Source organism: Amphiprion ocellaris, chromosome 16 (assembly GCF_022539595.1).
Source record: "Amphiprion ocellaris isolate individual 3 ecotype Okinawa chromosome 16, ASM2253959v1, whole genome shotgun sequence".
NCBI lineage: Eukaryota > Metazoa > Chordata > Actinopteri > Pomacentridae > Amphiprion > Amphiprion ocellaris.
Window position 1 is genome coordinate 32,060,513 of NC_072781.1, and position 20,221 is coordinate 32,080,733.

Here is a 20,221-nt window from a genome sequence, read left to right on the forward strand (position 1 = left end):
GACAGAGCAGCACATCCAGACTCAGTCTCATTTATGTAGAGATTAAACTTCAGTGTCATTCATTGATGTTAAAGTGCAGTTTTTCAAATGTTTGTTGCACATGCTCCCGATCAAACCAGTCCAGGTGGAAGACGATGTGAAGAGAAAGCTCCAGAGGATGAATATCACACATTTATGTTGGAAATAAATGTCCTTTAATTAGACATTGTCATGTAAAAGTTGGATTTCCCTTTAATGATGTTCAAATCTTTGAGTGTTTTGTTGATGTTGGTTTCTAAATGTTTTCTGACACTCGGCCCCAAAGATTAAAACCTTTTACGGCTCACAAGCTGCAACAATTCACACATTATCAACTGTCTTTCTGACTAAACTAAGATAAAAAGTGAAAAACTGCCTGATTCCTGCATCATGAGTGTAAATCTTTTAGGTTTTTATGACAGTAAACTGAATATATTTGGGTTTGACATTTTATAAAGCAAAACAAGAAATGAATTAGTGGAGAAAACAATCAACAGATTTAATGGACAAAGAAAATGTGTTTTCCAACATATATGGCTGAATTACTCCAACATTACAAGATACATACAATTTGAATTCAATTTTATTAATATAACGCCAATTACAGGTCAAATTGTCTCAAGACGCTTTATTTTCATATTTTTTTGTCATATTTAAAATATGACAAAGTAAGAAATTTAAACCTCTTGACTAATCCAATTTATTGTTTGTTTTTTAAGAGATTAATGGACAATTAAAATAACTTTCTCCACTAAAACTAATAAACATGAGGTCAAATAGAAGGAAGAGTTTTAAATACTGCAGTCCCACGACGACAAGAATAAAGTTTGTCAACAAAAACTAAATCTGCTGGTGGATTCCATGAAAGTCCTAATAAATGATAATGAAGTGTGACACTAAAGGTTTGTGGTGCTAACCAATTGTCTAAAATACAAAGATTTTCTGCTTCTTCTCCAATATGATGAAGAAAATTAGCACAAAAACACATCTGGGAAACTGAAAGCAGCAAATGTTTTACATTTGGGCTTTAAAAAAATGCCGTTTCCAAAGAGCTGCAGGACTTTATATTGAGTATTTCCATCTACTATAACAGTTAACTTGTATTTTATATCAATAATCTGAATGCAGAGAAGAAAAACTACAGTATTTGCTTTAACATTTTGTGGAATGCACATAAAGTAAATGTACTTAGGTGTAGAACATTAGCATGTTAGCATTTAGCTCCAAGCCCACATGAAGCTTCCTTCATGAAATCAATGTCAGAACTCTGAAGGTTCTTCAAGTAGCATCGATCCAGAGCTAAACGTGGCTGCAGGCAGGAAATTATAAAAACACAGCTGCTCTGAATGTACAGAAAGAAAAGAAGAAAAAAAGGAAAGCGAGGCCTGAGAGGAAACAGAAACACAGCTTGGTTCTGTTTTGGAAAACACTGCAGTGACTCGGCTCCTCTCTCTCTCTCCTCCAGGTCTGTCAATTAGTGATAATGGACCCGGCGGCCGAGCAAAGACCACTCCCTCCCTCCCTCCCTCCCTCCTCTCTCTCTCTCTCACACACACACACACACACACACCAACACACACTCGTCTTTCCTTCCTCCTCTCAGTCGCTGATAATGGAGCCCAGCAGCCCCAAGAAGATCCAGTTTGCGGTTCCTCCCCTGCAGGGCCAGCTGGACCCGCAGGCCGCCGAGCATGTGAGTGGACCTGGACCTGGACCCGGATCCGGTTCTGGGCTGAAGGTTCCTGCATGTGGGTCTGAATGGAGCTTCTATCTGTCTGGAATGTTCTGTGTGGGTGCAGAGCTGCATGAAAACCGCCGTCTGCGTCTCTAATGTTGACTTTAAACTGGTTTTTATTCCTGTTTTGTGCAGAATTAAACTAAAAAAAAACTCTCAGGAGGTTAAAAATTATAATTTAAATCTGTTGTTTGTGAGTTTTTCTGCTTAAACGACAACAAACTGACCTTTGTGAGGTGAAACAGGGCGTCAGAAAGCTGTAATCTGTGGTGTAATTTCCCTGCAGCTGCAGAAACAGAAGCCGGACTCATGTTTCTGGAAGTTTAAACCGGCTGACGTCTTTACGGACTGTTGAGAGGCTTGTTGTGATTAAAGCTCCTCTGTGGCTGTTTGTGGAGTCGATCTGTTGGAGTTTCTGAGTTAAAGTAAACCAGAGCAAAGGTTTTATGAGTTTCAGGCTTGTAAAGATGATGATAAACATTTACATTCCTGCAGAGTGACGTCTTTACATTCAAACTGTTGGTCTGGACTAATATTTACATAAAATATTGTATATTAAGACTGGAATATAGTTCAGTTTTCTCAAAAAAAATCCCCCAAATTACACCATCTAATAGTTGGAAACAGTAAAAACCAAAAGAAATCATCAAATATTAAATTTCCCAGCGGTCCCTTGAACTATTCATCTGTGATGTTCAGCTGGGAAATTTACCCAAATTTACTCTAAAAATCGCTAAAATTATTTCACGTCTTTTAAAAAAAAAATTAACAAAAATAAACTGTTTACTCAAACTAGATTCTGTAAAAATCAAAAAATTCTGAGCTCCTCATCCTAACTGTGAAGCCATGACTGACTCAGCTGTGAGCAACGGTTATGCAACAAAAATTCAGAGTTTTCAGTTGAACTGCAGGCAGTGTTTGATAAAGTTAAAGTAAGGAATAAAGAAATAAAGGTCAAGTTTCTCATTTTACTCCTCTGAACATGAAAACTGTTGTGTTTTTAAAGAAAAGATCCACAAAATGACACCATCTACTAGTCAGAAAAACAAAAAAACTGAAAGACATTGTCAGATTTTCAAGTGTCCAACTGTACTTGAACTAATCATGTGTTGTGCACAGTTGAGTTGGAAAAATAATCAAAATCTAAGCAGAAAAAAAAATTCTACACTTTTCACTGCAAATTAGAAGCCAAAAATAAATGAGCTGCGACCAACAGTCACATAGCAAAAATTTTCTGAATTTTCAGTTGAACTGCAGGCAGTGCTTCTACAAGCCAAAGTAAGGAACAAAGAAATAAAGGTCAAGTTACTCATCTTAATCCTTTCAACATCAAAAACTGTTATGTTTGTAAGAAAAAGTCCCTCAAGTGACGCCATCTACTAGCTGGAAACAGTAAACACTAAAAGAAATTGCTAAATATTTAATTTTCCAATGGTATTTGAACTAATCATCAGTGATGTACAGTTCAGTTGGAGAATTAATCCAAATTTAATCTTGAAATCACTTTATTCTACGTGTGTCTTTTAAACATCTGCCAAAAATAAACCCTTTGCTTCAACCAAATTCTGTAAAAATAAAAAAAATCCTGCACTTCTAAGCGTAAATAACAAGCCATGACTGACTCAGCTGTGATCAACAGTCTGGTAGCAAAAATTCAGAGTTTTCAGTTGAACTGCAGGCAGTGTTTGAACAGAGAGACTGAGAGGAAAATCAAAGCTACTGGATGAATAAATAAATGCAGCTCGGCTCAGAAACAGTGAACAGAGGAGCAGGTTGTTTTCAACACATATGTGAAGCCTTTAGTAAGTCGGCTGGAACCAACAGTAACATGACAAAAATTCTGAGAGTTTTCAGCTGAACTGCAGGCCGTGTAGATGGAAAACAAGCATGGAAATGAATAAAAAACAGCATAAAAGACATTTCTGAGGTCTGTTTGTTTCCATAGAGGTTCAGGACTTTATACTACAGTGAAAAAATAACCTAAAGTCAGGATAAACACATGATTTAAAGGGTTCAACGCTGGGAAAAATGTACTTAAAACATGTTAAAAATGAGGTCTAGTTGGAGAACAATGTGGGAAAATCATGTTTTAAAAGCTTAAATTAAGTTTTAAAAAGCTGTAAGTTGGGAAATTATACTTTTAAGATGCTTCTGGGAGAATAAACTCTCAACCTGTAATTTAAAGAAATACGGAGTGTGTTTTATTACAGCGTGGGATGATTAGTTCCAGCTGGTGTTTTAATGGACTGTAATTTAGATGAAAAACTGAAATTTGTGTGTTTTAGAGTATGAATGTGCTGCTGTAGAGTTAAAATAAGGTTAAACTATGGATATTTGACTGTTTTATAGAATAAATAAGCTGCTGTAGAGGTAAAAGAAGGTTAAACTATGGATATTTGACTGTTTAATAGTATAAATATGCTGCCGTAAAGGTTAAACTATGGATATTTGTCTATTTTGTGTTATAAATGTGCTGCTGTAGAGCAAGGAAGGTTTAATTCTGAATATTTTTTATGTTCTATAGCATAAATATGACATTGTAAGGGTTTAAATATGAATATTTGTGTGTTTTAGGGTATAAATATGCTGCTGTAGAGATAAAAGATAGTTTTATTATGAATATTTGTATGTTTTATAGAATAAATATGAAGCTGTAGAGCTAAAGGAAGGATTAACTATGAATAATTGTGTGTTTTATAGGATAAATATGTTGCTGTAAAGCTAAAAGAAGGCTTCATTCTGAATATTTGTGTGTTTTCTCGTATAAATGTGCTGCTGTAAAGGTTTATTTGTGAATATTTGTGTGTTTTCACCTCAGATCCGCCGTAGACGACCGACTCCTGCCACCCTGCAGATCTACAGACAACCTGGTTCAGGTGAGGCAGCTTCTGTCCCGGCTGGAAGCGGTTCTGGAAGCGGCTGTAACGGAAGCTTTATTAGATTGTGCTCTAAGTGATCCGGATGATGGATTCCTGCAGATCCTGTTTGTGTGGCGGCTCTCAGCGCCGATAAATCTGATTCTGATTCTTCCACTGCAGCCGCTTCCAGCTGGGAGGAGTTTCCATCCTCACATTTATTCTGTTTATTTCTGCAGAAAAAACAATGAGAATGTTGGAAACAAACACAGAAAGGACAACTGGAAACACAAAATAACACAAAGAACAGCAGCATTTTCACTTTAAAGACAGAAATAATCCAGAGAATACCTGGGTTTGTTGGGTTTTCATCTTTAAGACTCTAATTTAGTTAATCTGCACCATGATTAGGCTAAATTTTATAATTTATTAGATTGTACAATTAAGAATTTTTAAACAATTTATTACAGGAATAAAAAAAAAGAAAAGATGTAACGAGAAAACTAGAGACAAAACAGTTTTTTCCCCTTACATCCTTTAGAAATATATAAAAATATAAATATACTGCTTGGCTGAGAGATTAAATTAACAGAAATTAGCAGCATGAACTCTGTAAGATTTGAACTTTCTAATACTTTTGACTGTATTCTTTTAAAAAAAAAAAACAACAAGTAACTGTCATTTTACGGATTTTCCCTGTTATGTTAAATTAAAAATAATAACCAATAAAATCCCAGAAAATGTACTAATTTACATGTTGACTGAATGAAAGCATCTGTTAATAACGTCCACATCAAAAATCTTTCTTTTACAAACAGTAATTTGCTCTTTTACAACATTTCATCATAAAATTATAATTTTTGGAGGGTATTTTAATCAGGAAAAAGTGATTATTTTAGAGATAATTACTGTTATTTGAAAGAAAAATGAAGTATATAAATGAATAATATGAATAATAGTAAATATATATTTTTAAATGTTATTTTACAGATTTTTCTTTTTTTGAAGTTACGGATAATATCCAGTAAAATCACAAAAAATTGTATTAATTTGGACTTTGTAATAATAATAATAAACATAATAATAAAAATAGCAATAATAATAATAATTATGGTGATAATACTGCTAATGCTAATACTAAACACAATAACAATAATGCTAACAATAAACACAACAATAACTATACCAATAATAATCATAATTAATGTCCACATCAGAAATTTATATTTTTTACAAATAGTGTTTTGTCCTTTTACAACATGTGATGGTAAAATTAGTCACTGTTTATTAGTTTTGCTATTTTTCTCAGTTAAAAAATATCAGTATCGTACAGATATACAGCACTTACAATAGGAGCTATACAATTATTATTATTATTATCATTATTATGATTATTATTATTATTATTATTATTATTATTGTAGCATACCCCCTTGATTGAAGGATGACACTTATTGATGATTTTTCAGGTTTATTGGCATTAAACCCTCAAATTTCACCGTAAGAGCTAGAGAACACACAAAACAATGTGTAAGCTAAACGCTATACTCAAAACCATCAACAACTTAGACAAACCTTAGCTTTAGCCATAAAATTCAACACATGCACATATTCAGTTCCATGAAACATTCAGAATTGCTCTTCTTTACACAAAAACATCCTTTGTGCCTCTTTCAAAGCGGCTGCTAGGTGCAAAATACATATTTATGTGCTGATTTCTGTCCTTCTCTGTCTTTATATTGCCGATAAGCTAATTCGCGCCCAGTTACAACAGGAAGTAACCTTTTCAAAATACAAGCGTCAACCGGACGTTACATGTGACTCATTGTAAATAAAGGTAAACCACCAAAATAAAATACAGCAGTTATCTTTAGCAAATAAAGAAATGTACTAGGTTATTTAGGATTATTATTATTATCATTATTTTTATTCCCAAATTATAGAAGTCTTTTTCCTCTGCCTCTGTTGCTTTCATGCTTTTATTTTGAAGGATTCTGGCTCCTTCACTTCCTGCAGCTGTAAAAACAACCACAAACCTCAGAGGTGGTGAAAGTTGTTAATGATTTTCACTGTTTTTCTGAGGCGACTGATGAGATTTGATTTTAACGTAGCTTTAAGAGTTTTTCTTTCAGAAACCTCCTTGAATCCTGTTTTCTTTCTTTGTTCTGATTTTTAAACTCAGCTGAGAGTCAGAATTTCTGCAAAAACCCTGATTTAGTCACAAATACAATCCAGACTGATGATATCTGTGACACAGAGCAACACTGAACTGAAAATATCCAACAGAAAAACACATTTAACTTGTGTTTGAGCTCCGTTTGTGACAGACTGTGACAGAAAACAGACACAAAATGAGAAAAAATTAGACAGAAAACCAACTAAAATGACTGCAGAGAAACAAAAATGTAAAACCCAAAGACCGATGTCAGAAATTCCTGAACTTCATTCATATTTTACAAACAAAAGCTGACAGCAGATTTAGATTTTCTGCCTGAAGTTTCACTAAAGACATCAGAAATAAATCCGTCTATGAAAGTTTAACTTGTGACCGTTAATAACATAAAGCTGAAGCTCACATCTGTCCTGTTTCTCCTCCAGATGTTCCAGATCAACACAACGCCTCCGGAGACGCTCAGGTTTGTTTAAATGAACCGTAAATAAAAACACGCTGCAGATTTTAAACTCTTTAGACTCTGAGAAAAACTTTCAACCTGCAGAAAACATGAAACTGTACAATCTGTCTTTTTATGTCATTTTTGTGTTATTTTAACATCTTTTTGTGTCATTTTTGTGTTATTGAAGCATCCTTTTGTGTAATTTTAGGTGTTTTTGTGTCATTGTCATGTCATTTTAATATCTTTCAATGTCATTTTTGTGTTATTTAAGCATTGCTTTATGTAATTTCGAGCACTTTTATCATTTTTATTTCATTTTAACATCTTTCTGTGTCATTTTTGTGTCTTTTTATGTCATTTTACCACCTCTGCATGTCATTTTTGTGTTCTTGAACCATCCTTTTGTGTAATATTGGGTGTTTTAGTGTCATTTAACATCCTTCTGTGTCATTTTTGTGTCTTTTTATGTCATTTTACCACCTCTGCATGTCATTTTTGTGTTATTTAACCATCCTTTTGTGTAATTTTGGGCGTTTTTGTGTCATTTTCATGTCATTTTAACATCTTTCTGCGTCACTGTTGTAAGGTTTTTGTGTCATTTTTGTGTTATTTTAGCATCCTTTTGTGCTGTTTATGTCTCCTTGTGTCATTTTTTTGCTATTTAAGCATCATTTTGTGTCGTTTTGGGCGTTTTAGTGTCATTTTCATTTCATTTTAACATCTTTCTGTGTCATCTTTGTGTTATTTTAGCATCTTTTTGTGTAATTTTGGTCTATTTAGTGTCATTTTCATGTCATTCTAACATCTTTCTGAAAATCTAACACTGCATAAATTCTAAACCCTCCAACAAACAGCATCAACACGTTTCCTCCCTATTTATGGAGCTTTTATTTCTCATGAATGATGGATTTTCTGCTCTGAGCTGATTAAAATCTCTGAGAGGTTGCTGATATTAGATCGACCAGATAAACCTGATTATTGCAGACAGCTCTGCTCTGCCTGGTTTTAGTTTAATTTCCATTTTTATTTGTCTTTAAAACCTTTAAATGTGTGTTTTCTGTTCCCTGTCCAGGCTCCAGACTCTCAGAGGAAGCAGAGCACCTTCGCCCCTCCGACCATGAAAGGTAAAACGTCTTCAGTCCCTCCTGATTCTAAAAACCGTCGTTTATTAAAGACGCTCTGAGAGGAAACAGGAAGAATCTGTTTCCCCCGGGAAGAATCTGTTTCCCCCGAGGAGAGGATTAAAACCGACTGCGGACTGAGGAATTATTAAAACTGAAACATTTTTTACTTCAGTTTTTCATCCTGAGTTTTACTTTAATCTGAAAATGAACCAAATCTGAGCTTAAAGTCAGAATATTTTCATTAAAATCACTTTATTCTACATGTCTTGTTTAAAAAATTCAACAAAAATGTACTACTTGCTCTGATCAGATTCTGTAAAAATCTAAATATTCTGAGATCTTCGGTGCAACCATGGAATCATTAATGACTCAGCTGTGACCAAAACTAAGAGGACACAAAATAGACATCGTCATTTTGTGTCTTTTCTTATCTCTTTTTCTTACTTTTTTCTGTTTGTAGCTTCATTTTTGATCTGTCACTTTTGCATATTGTCTTAAATGTCATTTTTGTGTTATTTAACCATCCTTTTATGTAATTTTGGGCATTTTTGTGTTATTTTTGTGTCATTTTAACATCTCTCCGTTTCATTTTTGTGTCTTCTTATGTCATTTTTGTGTTATTTCAGCATCCTTTTTGGCCATTTTTTGTGTCCTTTTTTTTGACATTTAAACACCTCTCCATGCCATTTTTGTGTCTTTTTTTAATGTCGTTTTTGTGTTATTTAAGCATCCTTTTGTGCAATTTTGGGTATTTCAATGCCTTTTAATGACATTTTAACATCTTTCTGTGCCTTTTTATGTAATTTTAACATCTTTCTACTTCACTTTTGTGTCTTTGTGTCATTTTAGTATCTTTTTTGTGATGTTTTTGTCTCATGTCATTTTAATTTTTTATTTAAATTTCTTTTTTTATTCTTTGTTTTACCAAGTAAGATCAGTTGAGAACAATGAATCATTTAAAATGATAACCTGGCAAGAGGCCATTTTTATGTTATTTAAGCATCTTTTTGTGCAATTTTTGGGCGTATTGTGTCATTTTAACATCTTTTGGTGTCATTTTTGTGTCTTTTTTGTCATTTTTGTGTTATTTTAGCATGATTTTTGTGTCGTTTTTGTCTTTTTGTGTCGTTCTAACTGTGTCATCCTCCACAGAAGTCATTTCTCAGTTTTCCGTCCTTCTAGTCGTGGTTGTTCTGTTTCCATGGAGCTGCAGGACTTTAGATTGCAGTGAAAAATGAACCTACAGTGAGGAAAAATGAAGCCGCTTGTTGAGGTTCAAGAACCAAATGAGAAAGTCCAAACAGAGATAAATAACGTCAGCAGCAGAAACAACAAAAACAAAACAGTTTCTATTAAATAGTGTTGATTTAAAGACGCTAAATGAAAGATTTTCCTTCTCTCATAAAGAGTCCAGAACACAGAAACAGGAAATAAAAGCCTCCTTTGTTGGCGACTTCCACTCTAAAGAGGCTGAACTCTGGATGATCAGCAACAGAAACTTCTTGTGTCCTAGTCCTGAATCGTCTGCTTGTTGAAGCAGATAAAAGTGTGTAAATCCTGTTTTCATTCAGTGTGAAGGCTTCATGCAGATCTCTGCAGCATGTTCTCTCTCTGTTATCTCTACTCTACTCTGACTTATTTAGTTTCTGCTTTTGTTGTTTTGGTCTGAATGTGTGGATCCAGATGGCAGAAGGTTTATTCAAATATGGAATAATATTGAAAAAATGGTGATTTAAAGGTTTAATGCAGCCAAAATAAGACCTTTTGTCAAAGTATTTGTAACTATAAAGATGTTTTCTACCTAAAATACTATTTTCTGTCCAAGTACTTTTAGTTTTAAAGGTTTACTTTATCATTGACAGTACTTCTAAGTACTTGTAGTTTTAAAGGTTTATTCCATCCAAAATACCTACGTTCTGTTGAGTTATTTATAGTTTTAAAGATTTATTCCACCCAAAATATGACTTTCTGTAGTATTTGTGGTTATAAAAATGTTTTCGACCTAAAATATTACTTTCTGGTGAGGTGCTTCTGGATTTAAAGGTTTATTCCACCCAAAATACTATTTTCTGTCTAAACACTTCCAGATTTGAAGGTTTATTAAACCCAAAATACTACTTTTTGTATAAATACTCATAGTTTTTAAGGTTTATCTCACCAGAACAGAACTCTCTAACAAATGAGCTCCATGTTTAAACCTTTATTCCGGTTTTTCTGGTGTCTGTGGGCCTGAAAACCAAACTCCTCTTTGGAGTGAACCACAGGTCTCCATGTTTTCTGGTCCTAATAAAGAGTTAATGAAAAATAAATGTCTTAGAAAACGTAGATTTCTCTGCAGACTCATAATTAAAGGTGACACCAGTCAGTTAAAATGTGCTTTGATCTACAATATAGATAGAATAAAAAGGCAGAAAACGTAAAGATCAAGGTCTGACCGCTGCTTTCATCTGTTGAATCCTCGTTCTGAGTCTGTTCTGATGTTTGTTGGCAGCTTGTTTTGTAGAAATGAAGCAGAGATCTGATGCTTTCTGTCGCTACGAGACTCTGTTGTCACTTTTAAATCAAAGCTGGTCCTGAATAATTTATAAAACTCTAACGGAGCAAAGCAGAGACCAGGAGGATCAGACTGAACTCAGAGCTGCAGGTTTCTACACTTTCAGCTGGAATAAATATGAATTTTAAAGACTGTGCAGGTGAAGATGGAGCATTTATCTGCTGGAAAAAGAGCTGAGAGTTAGAAATCCTGCTGTCAGTGTTTGTAGCTGCAGCTGATTCTGGGAAGTGGAGCCTTAAAAGCTTCTGGTTATTGATCTGTTCTGAGTGTTTGTTCACTAAGAGCCTCCAGAGAAACGCAGCAAACAGCAGCTTCACCTTCTGGAGAAGAAACGCTGCTTTATTCATCTCAGGGGCTTTGGTTCTCTCACGCTGGGTTTACAGAATTATACCATCAGGATGAAGGTTCATGTTTTAAATTTAGACTTTAGGAGGTCCTTCACTTTATATTTAACTTCAATCCTGACGCACGTTTTTTTTACAAATCAAACGATAAGAAAAGAGGAAATATTATGTTGAAAATTCACATTATAAATAAAATGGTGGATGTTTGCGGATGTTCTCATTAGATAGTCAGCGATATTTGCTTTTAATAAGTAAATAAAAAATGTTCTAAAAAGCAAACAAAAAACTAATGAAAATCTGCCAACAAGGCGCTAAAAAAGTAAATGTTAACAGTAAGATTAAAAAAAATTTAATTAAATAAAAATAATATTTTTGGCTGATAGTAAAACAGTAATTTCACCGTCACACACCGTAAAAGAATAAATTACTATGTTCCTGTCAGCATCTAGCTACCAAGTTTTCCTCCAGTCAGGAGGGTTTTCTGTCAGTTTTAAAGAGTCACATTTTACCAGCGACTGATTAATCAGTTTAGCCCCAAACTACTACCTCTGCTCATGGGAGTGATGGTTGTCTCCAGAAACCCCGGTCAGTCGCTGATCTTCAACGCCGTATCTCCGACCTCCACTGGATCCACTCTACTGGACTCTGTAGTCAAACTGGGGGCAGGTCTGCCGAGTTGGACCTCACCATCCCGGCTACCGACGTTGATCCGCCGGCCTCTGCAACTGCTGCCTCGGCCTCCGTCTCCCAGCTGGCCCCCGGTCCCGGAGGGGCTCCTGCTTCATCCGGGCTGGCTACCTCGGCCTCGTCGCCACATCTCCAAGCCGAGGACTGCTGGCTGTTGGTGGGAAGGCCTGTAAAACCAGCCTGTAAAACCAGGCAGCATCCGCCTGTCAACTCCAGCTGTCCAACCGGTATGAGGCCCTGAGTCTGGATGACTTTCCGCCGCTGTCCAGAGAGCCGGACCCGGTGGTTGTTCCTCAGCGGGCTCTCCCAGCTGGTGCTTCCTCTTCGGCGGCTCTGGCTGGTGACCTCGGCCGGCTCTTCCCTCACTACGGCTCCAGCTGGTGTTTCCACCCTCGCAGCTTCAGCGGTCGTCTCCATCTCTGGAACCTCTGGGTCCCCATCAGATCTGAGGTTCAACCGGCTTCCCCTCTTCCCTTCGACTGCATTAACTGTGGGGTACTCCATCATCAGGATGTCCGCTGCTGCTGAGGCCGTCATCCTGAATAAACTCCCTGCCATCCACAGTCACCAGGATTAAATGTTCGTGTTGGTTGGAATGACACCGCCAGGAAGCAATCTGTGCCAGCAGCTGATTTTAGAGACCTTCTCAGGTGTTCCTGTCTGGTCACATCCCAGCTCTGGTTCGGGGAGTTGAGCGGTTCAGCGGATTCTCAGCCTCCATATCTGGCTGCTTTCTGCCTGCAGACACTATGATCTGGGTTTCATCGACAATTTTCATCTATTTTGGACCCGTTATTCGTTTTACAAGCAGGACAGAATACACCCCAACCAGCTGGGCAGTAGGATGCTAGCTGCTAACTGTCAGCGTGTCAGGTGTGTGCAACCTGCCACAGGTACTGCACACACCTGACGGTTGATTACATCACACACCTGACGGTTGATTACATCACACACCCCTTCCCTGAATTCTTCCTCCCCGCCCTCCGTGGCAGCTCATAGTTCTGTCCTACTCACCACTGCCCCCCTGTGGGCTCCATCTGCCATTGACGTATAATACACAACACAATCAGAAAACTGTACGCTATGAAGACAGAAATATTCCAGTTCTGATCAGGAAGAGACCTAAGTCAGTAAATCACACACTTAAAAATACCTCCAGCCGCCTCACTCCTGGTTATGATTCCCATCCAGCCTAATACTGTTGCTCCTGTTCCTTCCCTAGACCCCCACTTCATCCAAACACCTTCAAAAGCAGAAATGGCCTAGGATTAATCCACTTAAACATCAGGAGTCTAATGCATAAATTAGAGTATGTCAGTGTTTTAATACTACAAATGAATCCTGACATCTTAGTTCTGAGTGAAACATGGTTGAAGAAAAGCAGTAAAGATTGTGACGTAGCTTTAGCAGGCTACACTCTGTGTAGAGTGGATGGAGCTGGGGAGGAGGTGGAGTAGCAGTCTATGCAAAATCTGGCTGTCAGTGTCTGTTTTACATTCAGTCACCAAGCCTAAATGTTATGCAGATCCAGCTGGGACCATCTCCACTGGTGGTAACAGGAATTTATAGACCGTTGACTCACTAGCAAATTTAATTTCAATGTATGAGGATTCTGAAATGCTAAACGACACATCAGATAAATTAAAGGAATGTTTCTTTCACCTGAACTTAACTCAGATCATAACTGAGCCCACTAGACTCAATCTAAAAGACAGTTCAAAATCTACTCTGATCAACCTTGTGTTTTCTAACAAAGTCTACAAAATTGTGAGCAGTGGAGTTTTTGAGCTGGGAATAAGTGATCACTGCCCTACAGCTTGAGTAAGAAGTGCCAGACTGGAGAAAACAAATTCACAAACAGTTTTAAAGAGAAATTTGAGCTCTTTAATGAGCAACACCTTTTAGACAATATAGCAAATGATTTTATTAATTTGACAGCAGAGATCTCTGATGTTCAGGTGGCCCTGCAACTTTTTACAGATGTTTTTATCTCATGTGTTGATAAACATGCCCCTTTTAAAAGGCTCTGAATTAAGGACAGAACGGTTCCCTGGTTCTCAGATGAGCTGTTAACTTTGTTCAGTGACAGAAACAAAGCCTGGAGTTCTAGATGTTCAGGAGATCCTCAGCACTGGCTCTCTTTCAGACAACTCAGGAATAAATGCACGCTGGCTGTAAGAAAAGCCAAATCTGAATATTTCTCATCTCTAATCACTAGATCCTACTCAAAGCCAGCTATGTTCTGGAAAGCAGTGAACCTAGAGAAAAGGAAGACCTCTAATAAACTGCCCACTGGTATAAGAACTGATGACTGTGTGATTTCTAACAGATCACACATTTTCCATGCCTTTAATAAGCTTTTTGCAGATGTTGCTTATCTATTTAACAAAGAATATCCTGACCTCCCGTCAGCTGATGTTGGTTGTTTGAATGCAGGGGACGACACTTCTTGTTTTTCCTTCCGCCCCTTCCATTATGCTGAGGTTCTGAATGCACTGCAAGCCTTAGACCCCAGGAGTTCCGCTGGAGAAGACAAACTGGATTCCTTCCTTCTAAAATTGGCTGCTCCAATTATTGCAGAAACATTAAGGCATATATATAATTTGTCTATGACGACAGGAAACTTTCCTACCTCATGGAATTCTGCACATGTAATTCCCCTGCATAGAGGAGGCTCAAGAGATGACATGAACAATTATCGCCTGATCTCCAAACTGCCCTGTTCAGCAAAGGTGATGGAATTCCTTGTAAACAATCAACTAAAGTCATTCCTCTCAACCTACTGTGTACTTAGCTCACACCAGTCTGGTTTCAGAACAAATCATAGCACAGTTTCAGTCATCACATTAGTCACAAATCACATCATATCAGCCCTGGACAAGAAGCAACACTGTGCAGCAGTTTTTGTGGATCTGTCCAAGGCCTTCGATACAGTTGATCACAACATACTGTTAAGTAAACTATTCAATATAGGACTGAATGAAAGTGCATGTACCTGGTTTCATGAGTATTTTAAAAAGTGCATTTAAAATGATTTACTATTGCTAATATACAGAATGTTTCTTTCAAATAACAGCAAATATCTGTAAAATAATAATATTTCTGCTGCTGGTCAAACATTTAAAAGAACAAATTTTTATTTGTAAAAATAAGATTTTTGAAGTGGACAATATTTACATTTGAACACTTTTTTCTCACAGTAAACAGATAAATTAATATTTATAATGCTTTTTTTTTTTTAGCAGATAGTACCTGTAATTTAAAAACAAACATGGGAAGTCTTTAAAATAACAGTTAAAAATACTTAAAAATTTAAGTTCTTTATATGCAATTTTTTTTCCAATTAAGGCAAATATCTGTAAAACATAATTATATTTTGCTGATTTAACCACAGTAACACTGTAATCTTTTTTATTTTATTTTTCACAGTTTTTACTTTTTTTCTGTGATTTTATTAGACAATATTTGAAATTTGGTAAAACAATGAAAATCTGTAAAATAACAGTTTTTTAAAAAATTATTTCAAAAAATTATAGTCAAAAGTTGATTCAAAAGCTTTTTTTTTTTTTACAGTGAACAAGCTGCTAAAATCTACAAGTGAAACTAATTTCGTCCTCAGATCTAAAAAACTAAACAAAAATCAGTGATCTTCTTTTGGACTTTTTGTCTCGTTCAGTTTTTCCCTTATTTTAAAATAATTTTATTTAAATAATTTTAATCCGTACTTCAGCGTCTCCCCACTAGAGGTGCTCTTCTCTCCTCAGAGCTGCAGCTGGGGGTGGAGCAACACCTGCTGGGGGCGGGGCTTCCAGAGACAGACAGCCAGCTCAGCCCAATCACAGCTCAGCTCTATGCCACCGCCTCCCTGTGGGCCAATCACAACGGGCCAGAGGAGGCCAATGGGAACGAGGCGTGTCTGCTGTTAGCCAGTCAGGAGAGAGGAGTGGCAGAGAGCAGCAGTTCAGGCGGTAACACTGATTTAGATGGAAATTATTCACAAACAAAAATAAAAAACAAACCAAAACTTACTGTCACTGCAAAAAAAAAAAAAAAAAGAATAAAATAAAATCAGAAAATTTACAAAAAATAAACATCAGGAAATAATTGAACAAAACAATTAAAACGTTTCACAAATAAAAATAAATATAAAGTTGCTCTTCTACCTGAGATCATCAGGGTCCCTTTAATCAAAAATATTATTTATTACAATAATAATAATAATAATAATAATAATAATAATAATAATAATAATAATAATAATAATAACTTCATTTATATAGCACCATGGACAACAACAAAAAGAAGGAAAATCCGCAAATACAGTTAACTATATATATCTATATATATATATATATATATATATATATATATATATATATATATATATATATATATATATATATATATATATATATATATATATAATATATATATATATATATATATATATATATATATATATATATATATATATGTACTCTGTAAATAATTCTGGTATATTACAGCAGGTCATGCTAAAATTGCTCAGTTTAAGAAAATTTTATGATTTGATATAGAAAAGCTAAACAAAAACTGCTTTTCTTATCAAAATCAAATCGAATGTAAACATAAAATTGACTCTGAGACTATTTAATTGCTTGAAGATGACATTTTTCATTAAATAACATTTGAATAAATCAATATAAAGGCAGAAATCACTGGTTTGTGTGTTTGTTTTTTCCCTTAAATGTAATTTAAAATGTTTTTTTCTTAACATTACATCAACTTTATGGTAAAAGGTGTTGCTTGTAGCGACCAAATCAAAGCTGAATTTAAATTCTGTCATTTTACGGATGTTTTTTAGTCTTTTAACAGTTTATTGAACCTCTGCTGCTTTTATCAGCCACAGCAGACAACAGTTTACCTGATAAACACCAAAGTTAGAGAGAAGCTGGTGAGAAAACATGTTAAAGTTAAAGATATTTTAATAAGGAGATGAAAACAGACCTAAAAGTGAATGTTTATTATACTAAAATGGAATGGAAGTTGCTCAATTGATGCTAATGTTGGTCAATTTTTGCCAATAATTCAACAACAATCATAAATTAGTCTGTCAGCTGTTTATTCTGTCCATTAATGTAGCTTTAAAAACACGAAAAATGTGATTTAAACTTAACATTTATGTAAAATAAACAGTTGCAGAGACACTCAGTCTTCACAGTTCCATATTAACGTCTATATTGTGCAGATTTTTTTATAAACTAACAGAACTAACAACTAACTAACTCTTTCTCTTGTGTTTCTTTTCTTGCATGATTTTTCTATTTTCTCCTCCAACTTCTTTCCTCCTCAGATTTGTCATGTGACCACAAAAAGGAGGCGTCCAGTCCAGACTCCGTCTCTCGATAGCCGCCTTCCATCTCCCCTCCTCCACCTTTAATAAGCAACTCTTCCTCCTCCTCGTCTTCCTCACTGCTCTCATCTGATGCATTAACTCGCTGCTTCACTGCTGCACTCTGACTCTGGATGGTTTCACTTTAAACAGACCTGCACACATAAAGAGTTCAGTTAATGTTAGAAACCTGCGGCTGTGAATAAAGATGTGTTATATTCAAACATTTACAGAACGTCTGAGTCCTGTTTGTCCCTTAATAATCATATTTCTGGACAGTTTTTGGTGCGTTTTTAGGCTAAAACATGAAAAGTTTGACTCTCAATGGTTTCTCTATAAAACGTAAAATTATACACTCTTTTTCTTTTTCAACCCGTGAAAAAAACAACGAAGAAAGCCAATCTGTGGGTTAGAAAGTCATGTTTTTAAAATGCCCAAAATTACACCATTTATGAATCCTAATATTTCCAACTTTTGTAATGACCCTTGAACTAACCATCTGTGATTTGCAATTAATTTAGTAAATCTGAGCTTTAAAATGTGATATTTCATCAAAATCACTTTATTCCACATGCCTCCTTTAAAAAATTGCCAAAAAATTACCATTTGCTCTAAACAAATTCTGTAAAAAAAAAAAAAAAAACTAAAAATTTTGCTGTTATTCATGCAACTAAAAAGCCACTAGTGACTCCACTGTGACCAACAGTCATGTCACAAAAATTCAGGATCTGCACAAATCAAGATTTTAGTTGAATAAAATTTTAAAAACTGTGGCTGTGAATAAAGATGTTATATGTCTGAGCTGTTTTTGTCCTTTATAATCACATTTATGGACAGTTTTCTCTATTTTAGGCTAAAACATGAAATGTTTTGTAGGTTTTTTGCAACAGCACAGTTTTACTTTCGACAGTTTCTCGATAAAAGCTAAAATAAAATGTTCTTTTTCTCTTTAAACCCTCCAATAAGTAAATAAAAAAGCCCATCTGTGGGTTAGAAAGTCATGTTTTTAAAAGAAAAGTGTCCAAAATTAGACCATTTATCATTTAAGTATTCTAATATTTCCAACTTTTGCAGTGATCCTTGAACTAATCGTCTGTGACTCGCTGGTCCATTGGAAAATCTCAGCTGAAAAATGTGATATTTTATGAAAACCATTTTCTTCTACATGTCTCATTTAAAATTTACCATCTGCTCTAACCAAATTCTGTAAAAAAAATAAAAATGTTTGCTCTTTTTGTGCAACTAAAAAACACTAGTGACTCAACTGTGACCAGTGTTGACCATGTTTGTTTTTTGAGATAGAAGACAAAAAACTTCTCTCAGTTAAAGTTGTTTATTCTGCAACAAGTAGCTTAATATCTAGGACCATTACTGTTCAGAGGACTAAAGTTAACTAAAGTGTTCATCTGAAGGCGTCTTCCCAGTAATGGATGGAATTCACAGAGTACAGAGTGGATTCATGAAAATGTGCAACAATCTGATTGGTCAAAACTGTTGGAGAGGAACCGCTCTGATCTCAGCCCTCTCATCGTTGGTGCACAGGCTTGTCCTTCAGCTTCTAGGCACTCCATCGTCCAATCAGATGGTCCAGATCCTGCAGGAGAGTCCCTCCCTCCTGTGACTGATGTGTGAACCACAATTAACAAAGTGTATCATAGCAGCAGCATCATCATCATCATCATCATCATCTAGTGATGCTTCCGCCTCCTTCATAGAAGATCATCACAGTTTCTGGTGATGCTCCGTCTCCAACTCAGTCATGATTGTTTGTCAGTTCTTAACACAGCAGCTTTTCTTCTCACTTGATCATCTTATTATCTGGAGTGGCCTTCAGCACATGAATGTGAGTGTGTGTTGGTGTGTGTGCTGGTGTGTGTGTTGGTGTGTGTAGTGAATGTAAGCAGCTGTGTAAATCATTAAAAAGGCCTTGAAGAAGAGATGTGCAGCTCAGCATTAAGCAAGTATTATGTTTAAAAAGAATACTGAGGAATAAAGCAAAATTATATTTAGCAATAGAGGGATTAGCAAGAATAATGAGGAATAATGCAAATATTATGATAAATAAGATAAATGTTGACCCGTCTTCTTTTAACCCTCCTGTTGTCTTCATTTACAGGCAGCAAAAAATATTGTTTCCTTGTCTCAAAAAATATCCAAAAATTCAGCAAAAAAATTCCCCAAATTTCTGAAAATTTACAAAACCTTCAGGAAGAAAATTCCAATAATTCCTTAAAAGTCTCCCTTAAAAGTTTTATTTAAAAAATCCCCCAAATATGGCAAGAAATTATTGTAAATATTTTCAAAAAATGAGTAAAAATCTTCCAAAAAAATCCTAAAAATATCTAAAGTGATTCCATATATATCAGTAAAACTTGTAATATTTTCTTTAAGAACATTCACATAAAAATCAGCCACAATCCAGCGAATTTCACTGGATTTTGGTTGATTTTTTTGTGAATGTTCTTAAGAAATATTTTTAATATTTCTTTTTTCCACCAAAAATGTTCAGAACTTTACCAAAATGTTAAAAATGTAGACATCAGAAGTTTCAATGTGAAAATATATTTTTTTCTACATTTTCAAACTTCAAAATGGGTCAATTTGGGAGAACCCTTGAGCCAAGTCTGAAGCAGCTGCCGTCTGTTTTTACAGCACAAAGTAGTTCACTGTGGAGTCATTTTAGGAGCTCTGATTAGTGGTACTATGACTCCTTCTAGACCTCCTGATTAGTGGTACTATGACTCCTTCTAGACCTCCTGATTAGTGGTACTATGACTCCTTCTAGACCTCCTGATTAGTGGTACTATGACTCCTTCTAGACCTCCTGATTACTGCTGACTCTGTGCTTCTCTGGTTTTTAGTTGCTCACTGATCTTCCTGGATCTTTTTCCATCTTTGTAAAGTCTCACAGTCAGGTT

The 20,221-nt window shown here is 35.5% G+C and overlaps 1 protein-coding gene across 2 annotated transcripts in view; it reads left to right on the forward strand.

The window, feature by feature from the left end:
• Nucleotides 1-17,538, forward strand: part of ppp1r1c (protein phosphatase 1, regulatory (inhibitor) subunit 1C) — a 40,656-nt gene extending 23,118 nt beyond the window's left edge. The window contains exons 2-7 of one of the 2 annotated variants that reach the window (XM_055018859.1): nucleotides 1,484-1,807; nucleotides 4,572-4,629; nucleotides 7,207-7,244; nucleotides 8,296-8,347; nucleotides 15,697-15,900; nucleotides 17,265-17,538. In XM_055018859.1, coding sequence (XP_054874834.1) covers nucleotides 1,502-1,807; nucleotides 4,572-4,629; nucleotides 7,207-7,244; nucleotides 8,296-8,347; nucleotides 15,697-15,900; nucleotides 17,265-17,320 — 714 coding nt within the window. In that variant the 5' untranslated portion in view covers nucleotides 1,484-1,501 and the 3' untranslated portion in view covers nucleotides 17,321-17,538. Of the gene's footprint in view, nucleotides 1-1,483; nucleotides 1,808-4,571; nucleotides 4,630-7,206; nucleotides 7,245-8,295; nucleotides 8,348-15,696; nucleotides 15,901-17,264 lie in introns of those variants that run through there. The other variant, XM_023294527.3, reaches the window with a different exon arrangement.
• The last annotated feature ends 2,683 nt before the right edge of the window (nucleotides 17,539-20,221 follow it).